Source organism: Apodemus sylvaticus, chromosome 20 (assembly GCF_947179515.1).
Source record: "Apodemus sylvaticus chromosome 20, mApoSyl1.1, whole genome shotgun sequence".
Lineage (NCBI taxonomy): Eukaryota > Metazoa > Chordata > Mammalia > Rodentia > Muridae > Apodemus > Apodemus sylvaticus.
In genome coordinates, this window is record NC_067491.1 from 27,556,751 (window position 1) to 27,575,985 (window position 19,235).

At 33.3% G+C, this 19,235-nt stretch overlaps 1 protein-coding gene across 1 annotated transcript in view; it reads right to left on the reverse strand.

Moving 5' to 3' along the window:
* Ppfia2 (PTPRF interacting protein alpha 2) overlaps positions 1–19,235 on the reverse strand; it is a 457,537-nt gene that overhangs the window by 51,077 nt on the left and 387,225 nt on the right. The window contains exons 17-20 of the mRNA XM_052165724.1: positions 15,752–15,781; positions 12,302–12,432; positions 10,584–10,738; positions 6,357–6,450 (exon numbers count right to left, since the gene is read on the reverse strand). Coding sequence (XP_052021684.1) covers positions 6,357–6,450; positions 10,584–10,738; positions 12,302–12,432; positions 15,752–15,781 — 410 coding nt within the window. The remainder of the gene's footprint in view (positions 1–6,356; positions 6,451–10,583; positions 10,739–12,301; positions 12,433–15,751; positions 15,782–19,235) is intronic.

The window sequence follows — 19,235 nt, forward strand, 5'->3', positions numbered from 1 at the left end:
TTTTCTTGTTTAAAACTGCCATTTTATTCCAAGTAGTATCTAGAAGAGTATGCTTCCCTTTTAAAAATATTTTTTTAGAGATGATAGTAAAATTATATCATTTCTGCTTCACTATTCCCCCTTCAAACCGTCTCATGTACCATCTTGTTCCTTTTTGATTTCTTGATTTTTTTCTTTAATTGTTCCCACATTTATATATAGACATGTGTATGTATGCGTGTAAATTTCTAAATCCATGAATATAAACTCTCAGTCTGTGTAATATCTCAGTCTGTATAGTTCTGTTTACATGAATGTATATGTTTTCAGGACTGCCTATTTGAGATTGGATAATCAAATGTTGTGTTCTTCTGAGGAATACTATTTCTCCTGCTCTGTTCTTATAACTTACCTGTAGTCCTTTGTCCAGAGTTGAGACCTCATGAGATTCCCCTGACCACTTTGACATATTTATTGATATCATCCTTGTTCAGTTCGTGTATTGGCTACTAATTTTGGGGGGACTTTGGGAATGCAGCCTTTGGCCTTTCTAGGAGATTTCAAGAACAGCCATTTGTATGCCAAAGACTCTTGTTCTACAAGAGTAAGACGTGTTAAATAAACAGAACGATGCCTAGCCTTGCAATATTTATTTGTTCACTGTTGATATTGGGTATTGAAACACATAAAACAGATACACTCATGATTATGACAGAAAATATGAAGAAGGAACTTGAGCAGAGGCAATGTACACAAAGCATTAGAGGAAACGCTTACCAATAGATTGATAAGTGTTTCAAAACCATGAAGTTCAGGATAATAAGCAGAGGCCAGTGTGGGTAGTGATATAAGTTAGAAATCCAGCAATGCAGAGGTATAGAGGCTACTTGAAGGTATTTGAAAACTATCACAAAGATTCCAGGGAATGACTGAGGGAGTTTAAGGTCTTCAGAGATATAATTTAGGTAAATGCATTTAGCCAATATATGAAGAGCAGCTTATAGGAAGGAAGTCTGCAACAAGAGAGACTGGTATATCATGAGAACCACAGCTGTCAAGTGGCAGAGAAGCTGGTCTACAGGGCCAAAAAGAGCTGTAAATGGCAAGGATTACAGTAACCCTGGCAGTAGAGACTGGACAGGGAAGGATGCGAACAAAGGAGAAGCCTAGGGCTTGGGTTTTGTAAACTTACTAGAAATTAGTATCTTTGTTTTGATTTGATCTAAAGATTTTTCTCTTTATCCAGTTCAAGCTCCTGATCATGATTCCAAATATTCTGCTACTGTATTAATGTGAGTCATCTTATGATAAAAAAAGATTCATCCAAATGTTCTTCTGACTTGAATTTAGCTCTGAATTGAACTCCAGAAGCTTAGAGTAAGGACAACTTAAAGAACACGTAATTCAGTCTCTAAGGTAATGTTGATTCACCAATTCAAATCCTACTGTGTGGACATGGTGATTGGTCTGAGTTGAACAGAATCGCAGCTCCACACTCCCTTCCAGGTGGTCAGTACTTTCCTTGCAGTAACTCTTATGTTAAAACTGGCTCAACTTTATCAGCTCAATAGTCTCTGTCTTTGGCTCTAGTTCTCTGGAGTCTTATTCTACATATTCAACATAACTCCAGTCTTTCTACCACAATTTGAAAGCATGCCTTGATGTCTTCTAACTCTTTTTGACAATGTTCCTCTGAATTAGGGCAAAATTAATTTCAAATGTATTTCCCAGAACTTTACACAAAGTCCACTTACAGTCTAGTTACTGCATAGAATTTTGGTACTTCATCACCTTTGCTGAATGTAAAATTTCTTATTAGGCATTGTTCATTTGTCTAATTTATAGAAATTATCTCTCCACCCTTGAGGAGCTACAAATATATATGCACATGTAAGTGCATTTATCATAGTCCTGCAGTTGACAGAAGAATTATATAATTATCTCTTTAGAAATTCATAAATTTTCGATGCATTTATAAAGGAGCTTATTGAAATACTTTATCTAAAAATCTTAAAGTGTGCTTTTTCTTTCATGGTTTGACAAAAATCTGTTCTTATTTTAATCACTTATAACAGTGCCTTGCATGCACTTTACTTTTTGTTCAGTAATCATTGAATCGTTTTTTTTTTTTCAGTTTCTTTTGTCAGAAAGGTCATTGGTCTTAATCTTGAAGTATATGTTTAAAATAAGAGCAACAGGTGGATTTCAGGCTGGGGCGCTTTTATTATTCTCTCTAAAGGCTTCTGACTTAGATAAATGGTCATGGTGCCAGAAGAGTTTAAGTGCAGCTCTTTGTCCCCACATGTGGCTCCTTACAGACTTCTCTTGGAAAATCAAAATGTCAGTTGCCTTTATGAAAGTCATTGGCTATAATGACCCTAAGTGAATGGAGGAGGTGTAACAATTTGTCAAATTTATCCTGGACTCATTTATGTCAGGACTAATTTGGTAAAATTAACAATAGGATCTTTAGTCAAATCAATAGTAGAGTTTATTTAGAAAATAAAGTTATCCCAGAATTTGTGAAAACTTGGAGTTTAATATCTAATTAGCCCTTATCATTTTAACTTTTCTAAATCAAAACATTTCTTGAAAGCATAATGCATGTATATAATATGAGTTCAATCATGCTTATTCTGTAATCAATCATTACTCTACAGTTGGATTAAAATAATTCTCTCTTTTCTCACTCTTTTCCTTTCTTCGAATAGATCAGAAGAAAGCACTCCTATTTCCATTAACTTTAGTTTTCACACAAGAACAGTGAATTGCTTTTCCTGGTTAGTCTTTGTGTCTTATTTAGTTTCACAGAATATTTTTTAATTGTTCTTGTCTGGAGCAAAACAGATCTTTAATGGGATAGCTGGGTCAAGTACAGGCAGAAATCCAACCTCTGGGTTCTGAGCAAGAACTGGAAACACATTTCCCCAGAGAAATATTGGAAATAACGAGTTTAGGTTCTAAGAAGTTCTACTATAATAGATCATTTTAGTTAGCTTCCCACTGGGAATCTATAAGTGACTATATGAATATATACTGGCTGGAGAGCAAATTCTTGTTCTGCATAATTTAATTGCATTTTAAAAAACATGCTTGTGAAAGTACATTACAGAAATTTGATTTCTTATTTTCATCTGTAAGAACCCTGGTTCTGATGTCTCAGGAACCTGTCAAAGGCTCCATATCTACCAGCTGCCTCTCTTTTATAATTTATATAACTAAAGTGCATTTCTACAGTGTACCTAGAAAATGGACATATGGATGGACACTCAGTTGTTTGCCTTCCATGGACACAGCACCATATAGAAAGGAAAACATGTTCACACCTTTGAACACAAGTTCTGGACTCCAACTCATGCATAAGTTAAAACTGGCTCACAGCTACTAGATAAATATTTATCGAGTGAAAAATGTTGCAGAGTTTTGTGGTACCTTATAGTATGAATAATTTAAGTGGCATTTGCTTTGCTTAGAGATATGCTCACTCTGCAACTTTCAAATGCCAAAGATTAAAAGTGAAGCTTCTCAAAACATAATACGAATTATGCATGGAAACAGAGCCTCAGGACTGTGATGGGAATAAGTTAGCCAGTCTACAGAGCTTCACTGTGAGCTCCTTGAAGTTCTAATATACAGATGTGTTGGTGAAGATTAGGTTTTACTGCTGTGCTCCAAGGATAAGGCTGCTTCTCTGGAGTAGATGTTGTCGCTAGCTGAACTGGAGTGTTCATTTCATTTTAATTATGTTTAAAAATTGATTCAAATATAAAATCAATGTTCATTGAATAGTGTTATCTGTTCAGGAGGATGTAAAAATTAAACGAAATTCAGGGAATATTTTTTAATTGTAGATGAGGGTGTGGAGATTGTTTTAGTACATCTATTCCTTTCATTGAAAATTTGATACAATCTTTAGAGGCCATGGGGGAATATAACCATAAAAATTCTGCTAAAATTTCAATGACTAATGCTTTTGGAGATAGGTAGTCACCGAGTGACATTTCTATTGTTTTTTAAAAGTTCCCTGCTTACTCATGGTTGTCTTTAGAGTTGGACAGGTTGTGTTTTTCAAACAGACATCTTTAGCTTTAGTCCTGTCAATAACCAGTTTCTTGGGCTCAAAGAAACGCTACGAATATAAACTCTTTCAATCAATATTTGTTAAGTATTATAGAACAACAACTCTCCAGAATAAAAATTGAAAAGAAGAAAGGCGAAATGTACATATAATTCATTATAGCTGGGGTATGGGCCATTGCTTGAGGGCTTGCTAGCATACACATGCTCCTCCAGCATCACAATAAATAAGGTAACTTGATAGAACTTAGAAACACCATGGATACAAACCTCTGAATATTCACAGGAAGAGTTTTCTAGAATAGATTATTAAAGTGGGAAGATGAACCCTAAATGTGGATGGGGCTCTATTCAGGGTTGGACTTCTCAATAAAAAGTACAATATAAGCTGAGAATCTGTTCTACTTCCTAACTGTGAATGGATGTAGTCAACTTCTTCCTGCTCCTCCCAAGACCCATCCCCCACCATCAAGAACTGTATCCTCTGAAACTGTGAGTCAAAAATTAACATTTCCTTTCTTGTGTAGGTTTTGTTAGATGTCTTGAGACAGTATTGAGAACACCAACTAAGAAAGAACCTTAAAAGAGCCAAATGTACACTTGATATAAAATTTGGGTGAATTGAAACTGATTCAGAAATTGAGAAGTTTTGGTTTTATTGGTTGTTTGTCTAAGCTAGTTTGTATTTGGCTAATCCGTAACAGTCTATGTTTTTGTGTTTAATATCTATGTGCTTAGCATTAACTTTTAAATAATTCCAAACAAATAGCTGGATGTTAAAAAAAAAAACTGGCTGGATGGCTAAGAAAAGAAAATGAGCACTTCATGGTTAAGATGACAGACAGGAAGGTAAAGATGCAAAATTCTTATTCCCAGCTGCTCTCAATGCCAATGTTAAAAAAGAGATGTTTGTTCCCATTGAATAGAAAAAGGCACCTACAATCCAATGAGAGAAGACAGGGGAGGATGTGTAAGTCCTTGCCATCCAACATGTGCAGAGAGGTCACTCGACAAACAACAACACTGAGAATTGATGAGGTTTAGAGAATAAATAGTTCAACCCTTAAAAGACTCAGAGAGCAAAGGCAGGAACTGAATGAGGACTACTAAGACTTTTGATGGGAAATATTTGAATAACGAAGTTTCAGCTTGAGAACAAGCCACTGATATGTAATGTGAGTGTAAAGAGTTAAAAGACCTGAAAAGAGTGTAAACTGAAAGGTAATTGATATACATCTAAACATCACCTTTTGATAATATTGCAACTGAAATAACAGTTTTGTGCAAGTGCGGACTAAATGTAAGATTTAATGACATCAAGTCTCCCTGAACTAACTGCATATATATGCTATTGAGTTCCTGTTATGGAGTCCGTATAAAGGACAATATCTTGTCTTTGTGTGTTCTTTAATAAACTACATCAATTAGACAGTTTTGTTTTAAAATTTCTTTGGCAGTAAATAATTATTAATAAATAAGCCTGTGTTTTGTAAAAGTAGAAATATATCTGTGAAAAAACTGATGTTTAGAGCAATGATTTTTTTCTTTAGTGGGAGGAAGCAGAAACATAAAAATCATGAAAAATAAGTTATAAATATTTTGGAGAGTAGAGAAGGAGCAACTCACAAAGAGAATGTGAAAAAGTGAAATTATAATGCTGTTAAAGATTAGGCTCTCAGGGTGATGCTTTTTTTGTCACTGAAAATGTTACTATGCAGCTAAAAATACGTTATTTATGGAATCCCTTTCTAACAGCTGTGAAACCCAAGATTTTTCCATTTTACAAGTCATTTAAATGTTCCATATTACATGTGAATGGAAAGATGCACTATCAATTTCCTGGCAGATCCCAAACAATCTGTTCCTGCCGAAGATGACTTTATATTTAGCCAGAGAAATATTTTTCCTTCTAAATTCTTCTTTTTGAAGACTAGATACATAACTGTCATAAGAGGGAACACAAAGTATCACTTCCATTTTGTCATGCCAAATCAGAACTTGATTTGACGTCAGTGGTGCTGTCAATACTACTTATAAGTATACTACACTTTGAAATCAATGCTTTGGTCACTGTTTTCAATTATGTAGTTTCAATTATGTGTGGAAGGGCGTTATACTGATTTGAGTGTTCAATTCATTATTATCAATGTGTAACATGAGCAACAAGTGTTTGAGATAATACCAGGAACGCTGTTAAGTGATTTTAGTTCCCAATTCTTTTTTCCTTGCAAGAAAAAACAAAGTTAAGGGAGCACAATAGAGTATTAGAACAGTGAGAAAAGTTTAACCTCCAAACCTACTTTTTCTTCAGTCTTCTGTCCTTTTCAGCTTGAGTTCCAAGTTTGCCTAATCCCAGAGATTCTTGTGCTGCAGCTTCTGTCTCCATGAAGCCTCCTGTGGAGAAATGACTTGGTATCAAAGTAGAGGTATTCATTCATTCTCAAGTTAATATCTCTAAGGACTACTGGAGCAACTGCTGATAGGCACTTTTATTTTAAGGATTGCCATGCTATTACTGTTTCATCATACATAAAAGGACAAAGTTTTACACACACACACACACACACACACACACAAATGCAATGAGAAAACCAATGCCAAAAATGTACCTAATGATGTTCATTCATTTTCACAGGAATAGATGTGGAAGATAGAAAGTATGTATGTGTACCAACAGCCAATTGGACAGTATTAAAGGCTCATGCTCATTCTGTTAGTCTCTTCTAGTGAACGGTCAGAGTGAATTATTGAATAGCAAGCTTGTCATATCTCCCTTACATTGGGAAACACTCTGCTGAATACAAACCTAGACATATGTTTTCAGTCCCAAATTTAAACATGCAGACACCCATATTGGCTGCTAAATGTTCTGCATATAGAGTTCCTAGAACTCACTGTGTACATCTGGCTGAGTCTTACGTCCTTATCAGAAGCCCCATGCCCCATTCTGAGATGGCCTTCTCTTTGTTAAACATGTCTTCTTTTCAAAAGACCCCATTAAGGATATTTTCTTTATGTAATATACTAAAACTTACTTGAATTAGTGTCAATATTAATAAGGTCAGTAATTATAGTATGCATAGTATGTATATGTGTACATACACATATATGTATATGTATATATATATATATTCATGCTATAGTATGTATAGTATGTATGGTCTTGCTGTGAACAAGAGAAATTTCATGTGTGTCAGTTATGGAAATCACAATTTAAAATGTCATTATTTCATTCCAAACTTTTCTCTATATATTGATTCATAAATTGCTAACCACAGTAAAAATAGAGTGAGTTTAATGCTACATCTTTCTTTCTCTTTGATAGTTTGTGTACATAAAAAAGGTATTAAGTCATATTCAAAGAAAATTATTCACTATTTTCAAGTGGATGACGATATACACATAAGCTTTTAAAAAGAGAAGATTTAAGTTTTATGTAAACATAAGATTAGGAAATTAGGAATCTTCAAATAATCCCAATCTGATACTAATCACAACTTTATTCAAAAACCAAAACCATCCTCCAAATTTAACCAATACACTAGCAACTACTGGAAGTCTCTTCATTATTTAAAGGAAGTTAATTGTCACTCATTTCTTTTGTTTATTTTCTAGTTTAAAGGTTGAGGGCTTGACCATGATATGAGTTCCCTTATTACAAGAGCAAAATGGTCAATTAGTTACTACTGAATTTCATTGATTTACTTTAAATTTATTTGTAAATTAATTTAATTTACAAACTAATTTTTAAGCTGTTGAGTATTAATACAGAATCTTGATAAAAATTAACTTAATTCTTAGCCTGACAATCTTATTACTGGAGTAGATAATTGTTTTAACAGGAAAGGGAAAAATCATTTGAAATGAAAACAAAGAATATAGAAATTAAAAAAAAAGTAAAGTCCCCTTTAATCAAAACACATCATTTACTGTCCAGATTCAACTCAGTGTAATGGAGACAGAAAGCCAAACGTATTTTATTCATTATATCCATGTGCAGTTAATTCTGCAGGAAAGACTTTTATTATGTAAGAGACTCATTGTGCTCTTCTATGGAAAGCTCTGCGGTGGCTAACTGAAAGGCTCCTAGGGAACTTCTTCAGATCTGAAAGATTCTGTTTTGCATATAGATAGAATATTTTGGCCTCATTTCTCTTGTTCCTGTATATAACTTAGTGTACATCCATAAATTAACATTTATAATCAGAGAGTAACAATAGAAATGGTCTCAAAGTGGAGATGAAATGAATGACTGACTTAAAAGTCATAAAATTCTGGATGGGTCCAGATGGTTCCACCACAGATTGCCAAGACAGATCTGTTTGATAAGTGAGGAGATGCTTTCGGTTTCCAGGCTGTTGGATGAATCAGGCATTTCGGTTTTCAGAGTAATAAAAGAAAAATTAACTTGCTATTTAAAGAATTATTTTTATATCTTAAGTGTTTAAATAAGACATAATCATTTCTTTAAGCAATGGAAGTTTTGGAAGAAAAGAGAAATTCTATGATGAGACCAGAATTGGGTCTTGCTACTTCCTGAGTCCAGAGGAATTGATGTGACTGTAACAATAACTGAGCACAGTTTCATTTATTCTGATCTAAAAATGCACAGCTTCGGAACATACAAAATAAAGCTTAGATTGCTAAAAGACTGTGTATTTTCTAGGCTTTAAATTATACCTTAAGTAACTTGATAAAACACATTTTTGTTTGTTTCTCCTCAAATTCAACTGAAAATAAATATATAAAAGACCTAAATGTAAAGGTCAATCAAAACATTTTTAGAGGGAAAAGTTAAAACATAGAACTTGGTAAGCATATATGTTAAATTAAAGGTTAGTACATATATGATCCCCATTTTACAAACATTTTTACAACACAACTGTGAGTTATACTACAATATATTAAAATTGAGCAATAATTTGGTAAAGGCCGCAATGACTCAGCAAGTTAGATAAAACAAACATTGTTGCCTGGTTTATATTTGAAACAGCTTTTAATATCCTACGTTATATTTCCATTGACTAAGGATCCCTTCTCCATGGAAATGAGAGTCGAAGAGGATTCAGCTGCCCCATTGAATTATGCAAGTCACATGTGTGCATCAGCTTCCCATGGCTTTAGTTGCTCTGTGTGGTAGCACACCATGAATGTCAGGGAAAGGATAATGACAAAATTTACTGTCACCAACTTGAAAACATGAGCATCATGAGTCTAAGCAATGTTGCATTGCATGTAAATAATTGTTCTTTTTTAATTGAGTAATCCCAGAACACATCTAGACATCTGTATTGGAAAAACATTTTAATCTTTTTCCAATAATTAAACTCTAAAGAGTAATGTACTGGAAGATTCAACTCCCCACTCCCCCCCCTTGGTCATGGTGTCTTTTCAACCAAAAAAAAAAACATTGACTAAGACCATATTCTTCCGGAAGTATCAGGGGTATATATTTTATTTCACAAATTTCAATTGTTAATTTTGGATAATTTCTATATGTATGAATGTATGAATGTGCATATATATCCTTTTCATAGTCATGTACTTATTTAGGATCATTTCAAAAATACTAATTCAAACATTCATATTATTAGTCATTCTTAATAACTTACCCTAGCTTAACTTCAAAAGCTTTACTTCTTTATCCTAAATCTCATATTTATCTCTTAGTTATTAAGGTGAAAGTGTTTTAGCTTATACTTTTACATCATTTTTAATCAACTTGCATCATATTTAGTCTGACATAACTTTTTTGTGGATTTAGGTTTCATCTCTTTTCTGCAAAAAATATTTTAAATTCCCATACATAAGATTCTATATTCAGACATGCTCTAAGTGACAGAATATTATTTCTTTTGCCTGGTACACTGGTGTATATATATATGTATGTATATATATATATATATATATATATATATATATATATATATATAATATGTCATGTCTATACATGCTCTTGTAGGTGTGTGCACAGGAATTGGCATGATTATTTATGTATACATGTGTATATGTTTGTGGGTGTCTTCCTTAATCTCTACCTTATCATTTTATTGTGAGTCATTCAATGAACTTAAGATTGACTCATGTATTTATTATGGCTGTCCAGTAAGCATCAAAGAATTCCCCTATTTTTAACCCTACCAGCGCTGGAGTTGCATATATGTGCTCTCAGACTGACTTGTACATGTTCTCGGGAAATCTGAACTAAAGCCTTCATAACCCCAAGGTTTTGAGGCATCTTATTAACTGAGCCATTGCTCTAGCTCCTGTTATGGTGGTCTCTACTCTGAAAATCACTAGGACTTTGTTTACTCAAGAATAAAATACGCATGGCAATAATAACGCTTGATTCACAGTGTTAGCACAGCTTTGTTAAATTAGCATTAAAACATTCCTGGTTTTATTTAGCGTTAGTTAGCTATATTGGTGCTAGTTATGAAACAGAATGTACAGATGAGAAATGAAATATGGGGAGACACAGAAACTGCAAATATGAGTGGTAGGAGAAAGAAAAGGGCCATACTTACGAAGCTGCCCAAGTCGGGCCTTCTCTTTTTTACCAAACAAGCGCCCAATTGAAGACTTGATTCCTTTCTTCTTGGGGGCTTTGTGAAGAGAATCTTGGCTGCTATTGGCACTGCCAAGCGCAAGGCTTTCTGGCTCAAGAGAGGCAGATAAACTGCTTCAAAATACAAAAGAGGAAAGACTGTTCATTCCGATGCACTTTCCACAGAGTACACAAGGTTTCTATCTTTTATAAGTGACAAAAGAAGTTGTAAGTAGATTTTGAATGTCATTTTTCCCCTTTTCTTCTCACCTTTCTCTAAGTTATTGAAATGTATCTTCCTTGGTTCCGTGGGTCTTCAAAGTTTTAATAGAAGTGAAATCTCATTTTGTGCCAAACAACTCTTTCCCCTCTTATTCCTCTATACCGTAAAGTTAATCAACCACCTCAGATCAATTTAATAACTGTGTGTTTAATATATTTTTGCTGAGCATACAATTTATCATTTTTTCCGTTTTTTAAAAATTTAAACAGAATGACCCATGTCAATCTTTTAATTGCAAAACTGAAGCTTTTAATTTAACCCTTGTCTTTATGGGTGGTCATTTTAAACATTTTTCTTTCATTATCACACATTTGAAACTAATTCACTTACTATAAATGATATCTTATTGGGATCTAGAAGCAACATATTACAAATGTTCAACACCCTCTTCCTGACCTACAATTATCAATAAGACACTACTTTGGATGCCCGGTAAAGTGAAATGATTTACAAATAGTTGTTCAGTTTTCAGTTTTGATCAACATGTCTGGCAATGTCTTAATAGAAGGTGTTCACTAGATATTGCTATATATGCTCATTTATACAATTTTTAAACTTTACTAATTCTAAGTGATCTGAGTTTCTACACTCAAACCTTCATTAAAAAAAGAACTTTTCACATATTAAAATATAGTTCTCTGCTTCTGATGACTAAAAATGTACAAAATTTGAAAGCAGTAATTGAAATAAACCTAATAGATGTAAATGCCTCTATGAAAAGAAATAATACTTTTTAAAAATCATTTTTCATGAAGCTACTCATCAGAAAATGGAATGATCTTTACAACATTCTGTTTGTGTTTGGATATGTGGCTGTAACTGAGAACCAATGAGAAGCCAAGTGTGTAAGATTTAAATTGAATGCTGAGATATAATAATTCTGTAATTATAGAAAGCAATTTGAAAATTTTAGACATGTGGATAGAATGGCGTTTGGTTGAAGAATCATATAGCAATTTTAAATGCTTTCCCAACGTGTTTTCTTAATTTTTGGTCAGTGTTCATTTTCATGCTAGGGCCTTTTTATGTGAGAATTTTGAATCAGCTTAGTAGCACGGGATCTGCAACAAGTGAGGTCCAAGAGTAGACTTTTCAGACCGTAATTTCTCACAATACAACATAATACAATACAAATTTATAATCTTTTCCTACAAATCTTATAGTTATTTATCACTAGTCATAAATGCAATAGAAAATATGTTCTTCATACAGAAGAGTAATTCTCATTTCCTATTTGGCTGATTACAGAACACAAAGATAAATATGTATTAGCTTGCTAATTTTAAAAGTAAGTGATACATGACTGGTAATTTTCAAATATTATAAGAGATATTATTATCTAAGTTTTCACAAGTGAAGAAAGACAAAGAGTTTGAGGAAGGAAGAATTTAATGTACACACTGCTTGAGTCTTACCTCCGGGCCTCATTGTGGTAGGAAGAAGGTAAGGTGTGAGTCATTCTGATGGCTCTGGGTGTTGGGGGAGGAGAAGTTTCACATTTAATTGTTGCTTTATCCTCCCGTCCATCTTCTTCCACCACAGCAATCTAGAAGCAGGAGCCATACATTCAGTGAGCTAATTATAAGTTCAAATAAAATTGCCTCCAAAGAAGACTCATTAAGGTATGGATAATGGAGTCGTTCTAACACAGACAGGCATGTCTTACAGTGACAAACTTTTATTAGTAAAGGCATGATTTTGCTATCTATTTAAGAGTTAAAGCTAATATATCTTGAAAATAATGAGGAATTACCTAAAAATGTGCCTTAAGGGTAAAAAATGTCATATTTCCATAGAAAGCTATTCTTGCCATCCATGGACACACATTTTATTTTCAATACAGCACCTCACATATTAGGCAAGCATGCCTCTGAGCAGCACTGGCAGTCTCTGGATAGATCTGGACATATTTCAGGAAATTTATTGAAGAAAACATGTTATGCCTAGTAAGGGTCTTACAGCAAAGGCATCCTTAAGCAAGCATATAGAAAAGGGGAAGACAAGTTGATAAAATATGCTTTGTCAGAAAAAGTGCTTTACATTAATCAATATAATGAAACCTAGAATAAGCATGTTTAAAGCATGTAGTAAGAATGCTCAATAAACATTTATACAGGGAAAGCAAGATAAAACACGTTATTGGTTATAAAAAAATATAGTTTTTTTCCCAGTGAGAGAAACAAAAGCTAAGGACATAATTCCTGAAAATGGTTCAATTTTGCTCCCATTGATGGGGAATTTTGAAAGCAATCACAAAACAAAATTCAGAAAATATTAGAAGCTTGATAGTAAAGAATGATGTTGTTCAGAATCTGGAAATCTCCAAAATTGTTATTTAATTTTTTTTTTTTGCAAAAATCAGAGTTGTCGTTGAATAATACAGCATTTACAGAGAGAGTAAAGATATGGAAATTCGCTATTGATATATGAATCTGGAAATACACATTAGAAATTCTTCTGTGGCTATAGCACCCACTTAAAGCTATAAACTGAAAAAATACCTATATAATTTCTACATTAAGTATACAAAGAGGTTGATGAAGCCTTCATGCATTCTAGGAACATAATGTTGATGTTTCCAGTCGTTTATTTGCTTGGCTTAGGTTACCCCATGAATTCATGGAAACCTCTAAATATAATCCCTTCCCTCCATTCAACCATCTGAAGAATCTTTCCAATAGTTGTTTCAGCATGACTTCAGTGTGATAATATTAAAGATTTTTAAGCCTGCATCTATTCTAAATTCCTTAAGAATAGTTTAGATTTAATCCTAGCTCATTAATATTTTCACAGATTCATGATCTAGCCATAATTCTTTTCTACAATGATTCCTGCTTAGAGGATTCGTTTATGTTTCTCAACTTTCTTCCGGATACATCTTCATATAAAAAAAAATACCTCTACGCACCATCAAACTACATTTTTCCCAGTGTCAGCTACTCAAAACACCACACACAAACAGATCCTAGGCCTTGAAGTAAAAGGATCTTGCAATCAGTCAATAAAATAAATATAATAATGCATATCTTAATTTATTTTTTTCTGATACTTAAATAAAACTACATAAATCTTTGCCCTTACACAGCAGTTTTTGGTCAGTTTTTCGCTCTGCAATCTTTTGTTGCAGTCATCGATTTTCCTTATAAAATTTTTCAATCCAATTTTTTTTCTTATCAGGCTTTTTAAAACATCAATTACTTTGATTTCTTTTTTTTTCAAACATGTATAGGAAGTCAAAAGCTGATAAACCTGAAGGCAAAATTGATTGCTTAGAGCCAACCAGGAATGATAAGTTAACACTATATCCATATATTTGTTTATATATGTATATTACAGTAGTCTCTATGTACTAGTTATATACAGAGATATTTAGTTTTATAGATAGGTCATAATTAAGAAAGGACACAAAAATTTCCACCAACTTAATTCATGTAGTTGTAACATACATTTCTTTAAGGAAAAAATTAATGATATTTTCTAGATTCAGATGTGTTTGAACATATACTAACTAACAAATCTTGTTCAATATTTCAAGATGTCAAGACTTATTTATTTTTATTCCATGGGTATTATTGTTTTCTCTACCTATGTGCATGTGCAGAAGCCTGCAGAGGCCAGAAGAGGTTTGCAGATCCTCCAGATGTTTGTGAGTCACCTTGTGGGTGCTGTAAATCAAACTTCAGTAAGCTGTTGGAACAGTAGGTGTTCTCAATGCCTGAGCTATCTCTACAGCCCCTGATCACCTCCTCTGGAAGATGGTGTCAGAGATCAAGCTGTAATCAGAATATTTCCCATGTATATCCATAATCAAAGTCATTGTATTCATATTTAGTGTCTTGATTTTTATCCCAAAATTAAGAAAATGGTCACTCTTTTTCTCTATATAAATTTATTCTCTGTCTCTGTCTCTGTCTCTGTCTCTGTCTCTCTCTCTCTCTCTCTCTCTCTCTCTCTCTCTCTGTGTGTGTATGTGTGTGTGTGTGAGAGAGAGAGAGAGAGAGAGAGAGAGAGAGAGAGTGCGCGTGCGTGTATGTTCTTCGATGTGCCAGTGTTCCTTTCAGTTCAGAGGACAACTTGTTTGAATTCTTGATTCTTTCCTTCCTCCATGTGGGTTCTGATGTCTTAAAATCTGATAGTAAATACCTATCTTGCCTAAGTTATCTAGCCAAGTAACTAGTAAGGTAAGTTCTTCTTACCTAAGGAAGTTGTTTCTTACGAGGCTAACTAATATGTAGAGATAGTAAACTACTCTGTAAGTAATTTTATATAAAAACCTATTGACCTAGAACTTGTTTTAGGAATCACCCTCCCTAGATAATGTCTGTACTCCTGATGTATTGTTAGTCTGATTGAATTGCCCAGGAACAGATGTTCAACACCTCATGCTACCTGAACTTCTATCAATCCTAAACTTGATTACCCTGTCTTTTCTTCATTTACTGAAACAGTCACCAAAATGACCCCTAGCTTTGTGGTCCTTTTCCTGCGTCTTGCACATTCCTGCTGTTTTCTCAGTGCACCAAGTCCCCTCTTCTTTTGAAACTTTTGGTAAAGAACTGCTAAGTCATTTTTGGCAAGTGTACCAAGATCTGTTGCCTCATCACTAAGTAACATTGATTTTAAGGTATCTTGCTCTACCACGGGTGGCTTATGTAAGCTAATTCTCATAATTGAATCTTTTCCTAGCAACCCAGAAATAATAGGATTTTAAAGTATTTGCTGTTATAATCATATCTTAAAACTCAGGAACACCTAAATACATAAATATTTATTCTATGCTAATAAATAGTTTAGACAATAATATTTTAGGTGCTGAAATCGAAATGATGCCCAATTAATAAACATTTAAATGTTATTTACAGTACCTTTCTCCGATGTTTCCTTAGATCACTTGGCTGCAATGGCAGTAATAAAAGAGACATAAAAGAGAACTAGTTAATGATTACCATTTGGTGATGTTACAATTTGGTTAGCATCTATAACTTGACTTTCAATTTTCATTTCGTTCTTTCCTGAATACATCTTAATATTGAATAAATAATACCACAAAATAAATTATATTCAAAATGATTATTTTTCTACAACATTTTATGTAACACAAAGAACATCTAACAATAGATTTTTATACAAAACAGTGAGGTTGTTCCTAGATTGCATACACTGTGTTTCTGGCATAGATATTTAAGATGCTATTTTCCCTTGAGAAATTGTTTTATGAACTAGAGTTTCAAACTTAAGATATCATAAATATTTTATTATTATAATATTAATATATGGTATAAATCAGATAGAAGAAGGTATCAGGGTGTGGGAAAAAATAAGCAGAAGAAAGGTTGGTAAATGGATAACTAACATGGATGTTTGAAAACATTATGTAAAAACTTAGCATTTCCTAAGCTTTTGAAATATGTATATACATTCCTTTGCATAATTTGATTGGAATTATAGAGGGATAATACTCTTTCCTAGAACCATAGGTTACCAAGCAAAACCCAGTATAGGTGTAGAAAAACAACTCAACTCCCTTTGAGTTGTTGGTTGGTGATGTCCTAGAGACATACAAATGTTCACAAATTACTGTCATTGCTTTTCATTGCAAAGCAGAGTGTTATAAGTCTCTATTGCTTAAGACGCCATATATTTTTTTATCACAAGATATGGAGAAATAAGGTTGGTAATAATAAGAAATTTCCTCCAGGCTGTTAAGGTACTAAGATAAGGTTAAAGAAATTTCCTTTAGCTTTTATTGTACTAAAAATATTACTAAGTTGGTGTAGGAAAAGATTATCATCATTTTTACCCATCTGTGAACTCTCTGAACAACTATAGTGATGGTGCAGTATGGTATGGCTAATTATGCAAAAATGGCACAAATGTTATAGAGGTAACAAACCAAGTTTTTATTGTGTTTAAGCCTTCTGAACAGGAGGAAATACTTATCTAGAACTCTGAGCTTAACACATTTCCATTATTCTGGCAGGTCAAGATAATATTACCCTGCTTTCTAATATTGTATCTGAACACCCATAGATTAGTGTAACTCTCAGACATAATCTGAGAGTTTTCTTTTTCCACATGATAGTTGTTAATGCAGAAACTCACAACTAGTCAATATACAGTTTCAGTGGAATGCTCAGCCACAAAAGGGGACGCCCACCGATATCACCTCTCCTAAAAGATTCAGGGGCTGATGAGGAAGAGGAGGGTGAGAGATAAAAAGGTCTTATGGTTGAGAAAAACTGGAACAAAACTGTCTTCTGGATTTCTAGGACTGTTGTACTTATACATTTGGTTGCCAGAAAAGGATTTGCACAAAAATAAGCCAATCAACATTCAAGCACGGAAGGAGGAGTGCCTCATGAGCCCTCACTTCTTAGGAGCGATGAGCAGTTGATACCTTTCAGGAAGAAAGACACAGGATTTTAAGACTGTTGTTCTTGTGGGTCAACCACAATCCATTGGATGGCACCATACTTGTGAGTATGTGGGCATCACAAAAAGGACTTGACAGGCGTTAAGAGGGAGAGAAAAGTTGGGATGGCATGTGTTGAGGTGCGAGTATGTTGGGAAGGAGTGAGGAGTCAAAATGATCAAAAAATAATGTATGAAATTCTCAAAGATTGAAAACACATTATATTGAAAATTATAATATCAATATAATATGTTAACATTAATAATGCATCTTAAAGAGCAAAGTTTTTACCATAAATGAATAAGAACATAATAGTATCATGAATATTGCTAAACTATACCTGCTATAAATACTATCTAAATTTTGCTCTATGTCTCAAGATTTTTATTGTACCATTTGAAATAACTATTAATATTGTGTAGAGATACTAATATCTTTAGTTACTGAGATTAGAGGAATGTTTCCTAGATTTCCAAATAAGTGGAGCATAATATATGTCATGACACCTGATGAGTATAACTCAGTGTATTGACAAAATATTTGAGCTATTTTTTATTGATGTGAGTTGTGATTAGGTAATTATTATCCTGATTGGTTATCTTCTTGTATATTTTAAAAACATTTTAGATATCAAGGCTCCCACTGAGTAAAAGAAGAATGAAATAATTGAAAAAGGCAGTTCTTTTTAGTACTTTTTTATTTTATATAGACTTTATTGCTAAGACTTTCCCTACCTCCTGACTATAGATTTTGAATATGAGCGATGTTCCCTACAGATAATTTTGAATCAGTTTCCAGTTTAAAAATAAAGAATAATATCTAGGGGCTGGAGAGATGGCTTAGCGGTTTAAAGCACTGTCTGCTCTTTGAAGGTCCTGAGTTCAAGTCCAAGCAACGACATGGTGGCTCACAACCATTTGTAATGAGATCTGACGCCCTCTTCTGGAGTGTCTGAAGACAGCTACAGTATACTCACATAAAATAAATAAAGAATAAATATTCTTTAAAAATAGAGAATAATATCTAAACTGTAAAACAAGTTTTATGATGTTGAACTAAAATCCTTTGGGCATAAAATGAAATTTCATTTACTTATATACAGTTTTTCTTATGGTGAGAAATATGTATGTATCTCTATACATATGTAAATTATATAGATTCAACTAATCACATATATTTATATAAATTAACTGTGAAAATAAAATATTTTTAGCTATGTACTCATTTAAGAACAATTACTGCTAACTTTTAGACATTGAGTTGATAACTTCTTTATTCAGATTATGGTTCATGAGGTCAGTGCATACTTATATAACCAACTCAAGGTCTTCTTACCATAATACATAAAATCCAGGTAAATCTATGGTATCATTAATTTTCCTCCATTTTGTTATAGATGGATATATCTTACAGAGTGTATTATCCACCTATGGTTCAATTAGTTTCTGACTCTAACTTCTTTTATTTTCATTGAAGTTTTATAATTTTAATATCCATTATAGGAACAGTATTTTATCTCACTTTTGAAATGTTTTTTTAATTTTCATCTGGTGTCAATAATGAAAATTTAAAACATTTTAGAGATAAGTAAATTTGAGGAAATCCAACTCTATTAATTAGCCAGCTTTAGCAAAGGCAATTTATTTATGCTTTCAAAGCCTTATCTCTTCTCTTCATGGAGTAAGTTGTCTCTTACTTAAATCTCTGATGGACATTAAATGACAACACATTGCAGCATGCATTAGTCATTCCAGTGAAATTGAACAGAGTTTTTCCTATATTACTTTTTGTAGAGATCCTTATTGAGGTGCCATGCCACCTGGCAGGAACCTAATGTCAACCAATGTGAAGTTCCTCTCCCAGCCTTTTTGAGCTGGAACTCATGTGTTAGCCATAATCCCCTCCACCTAGGGTGGAGTGCTCGACAAAGGTGAAGC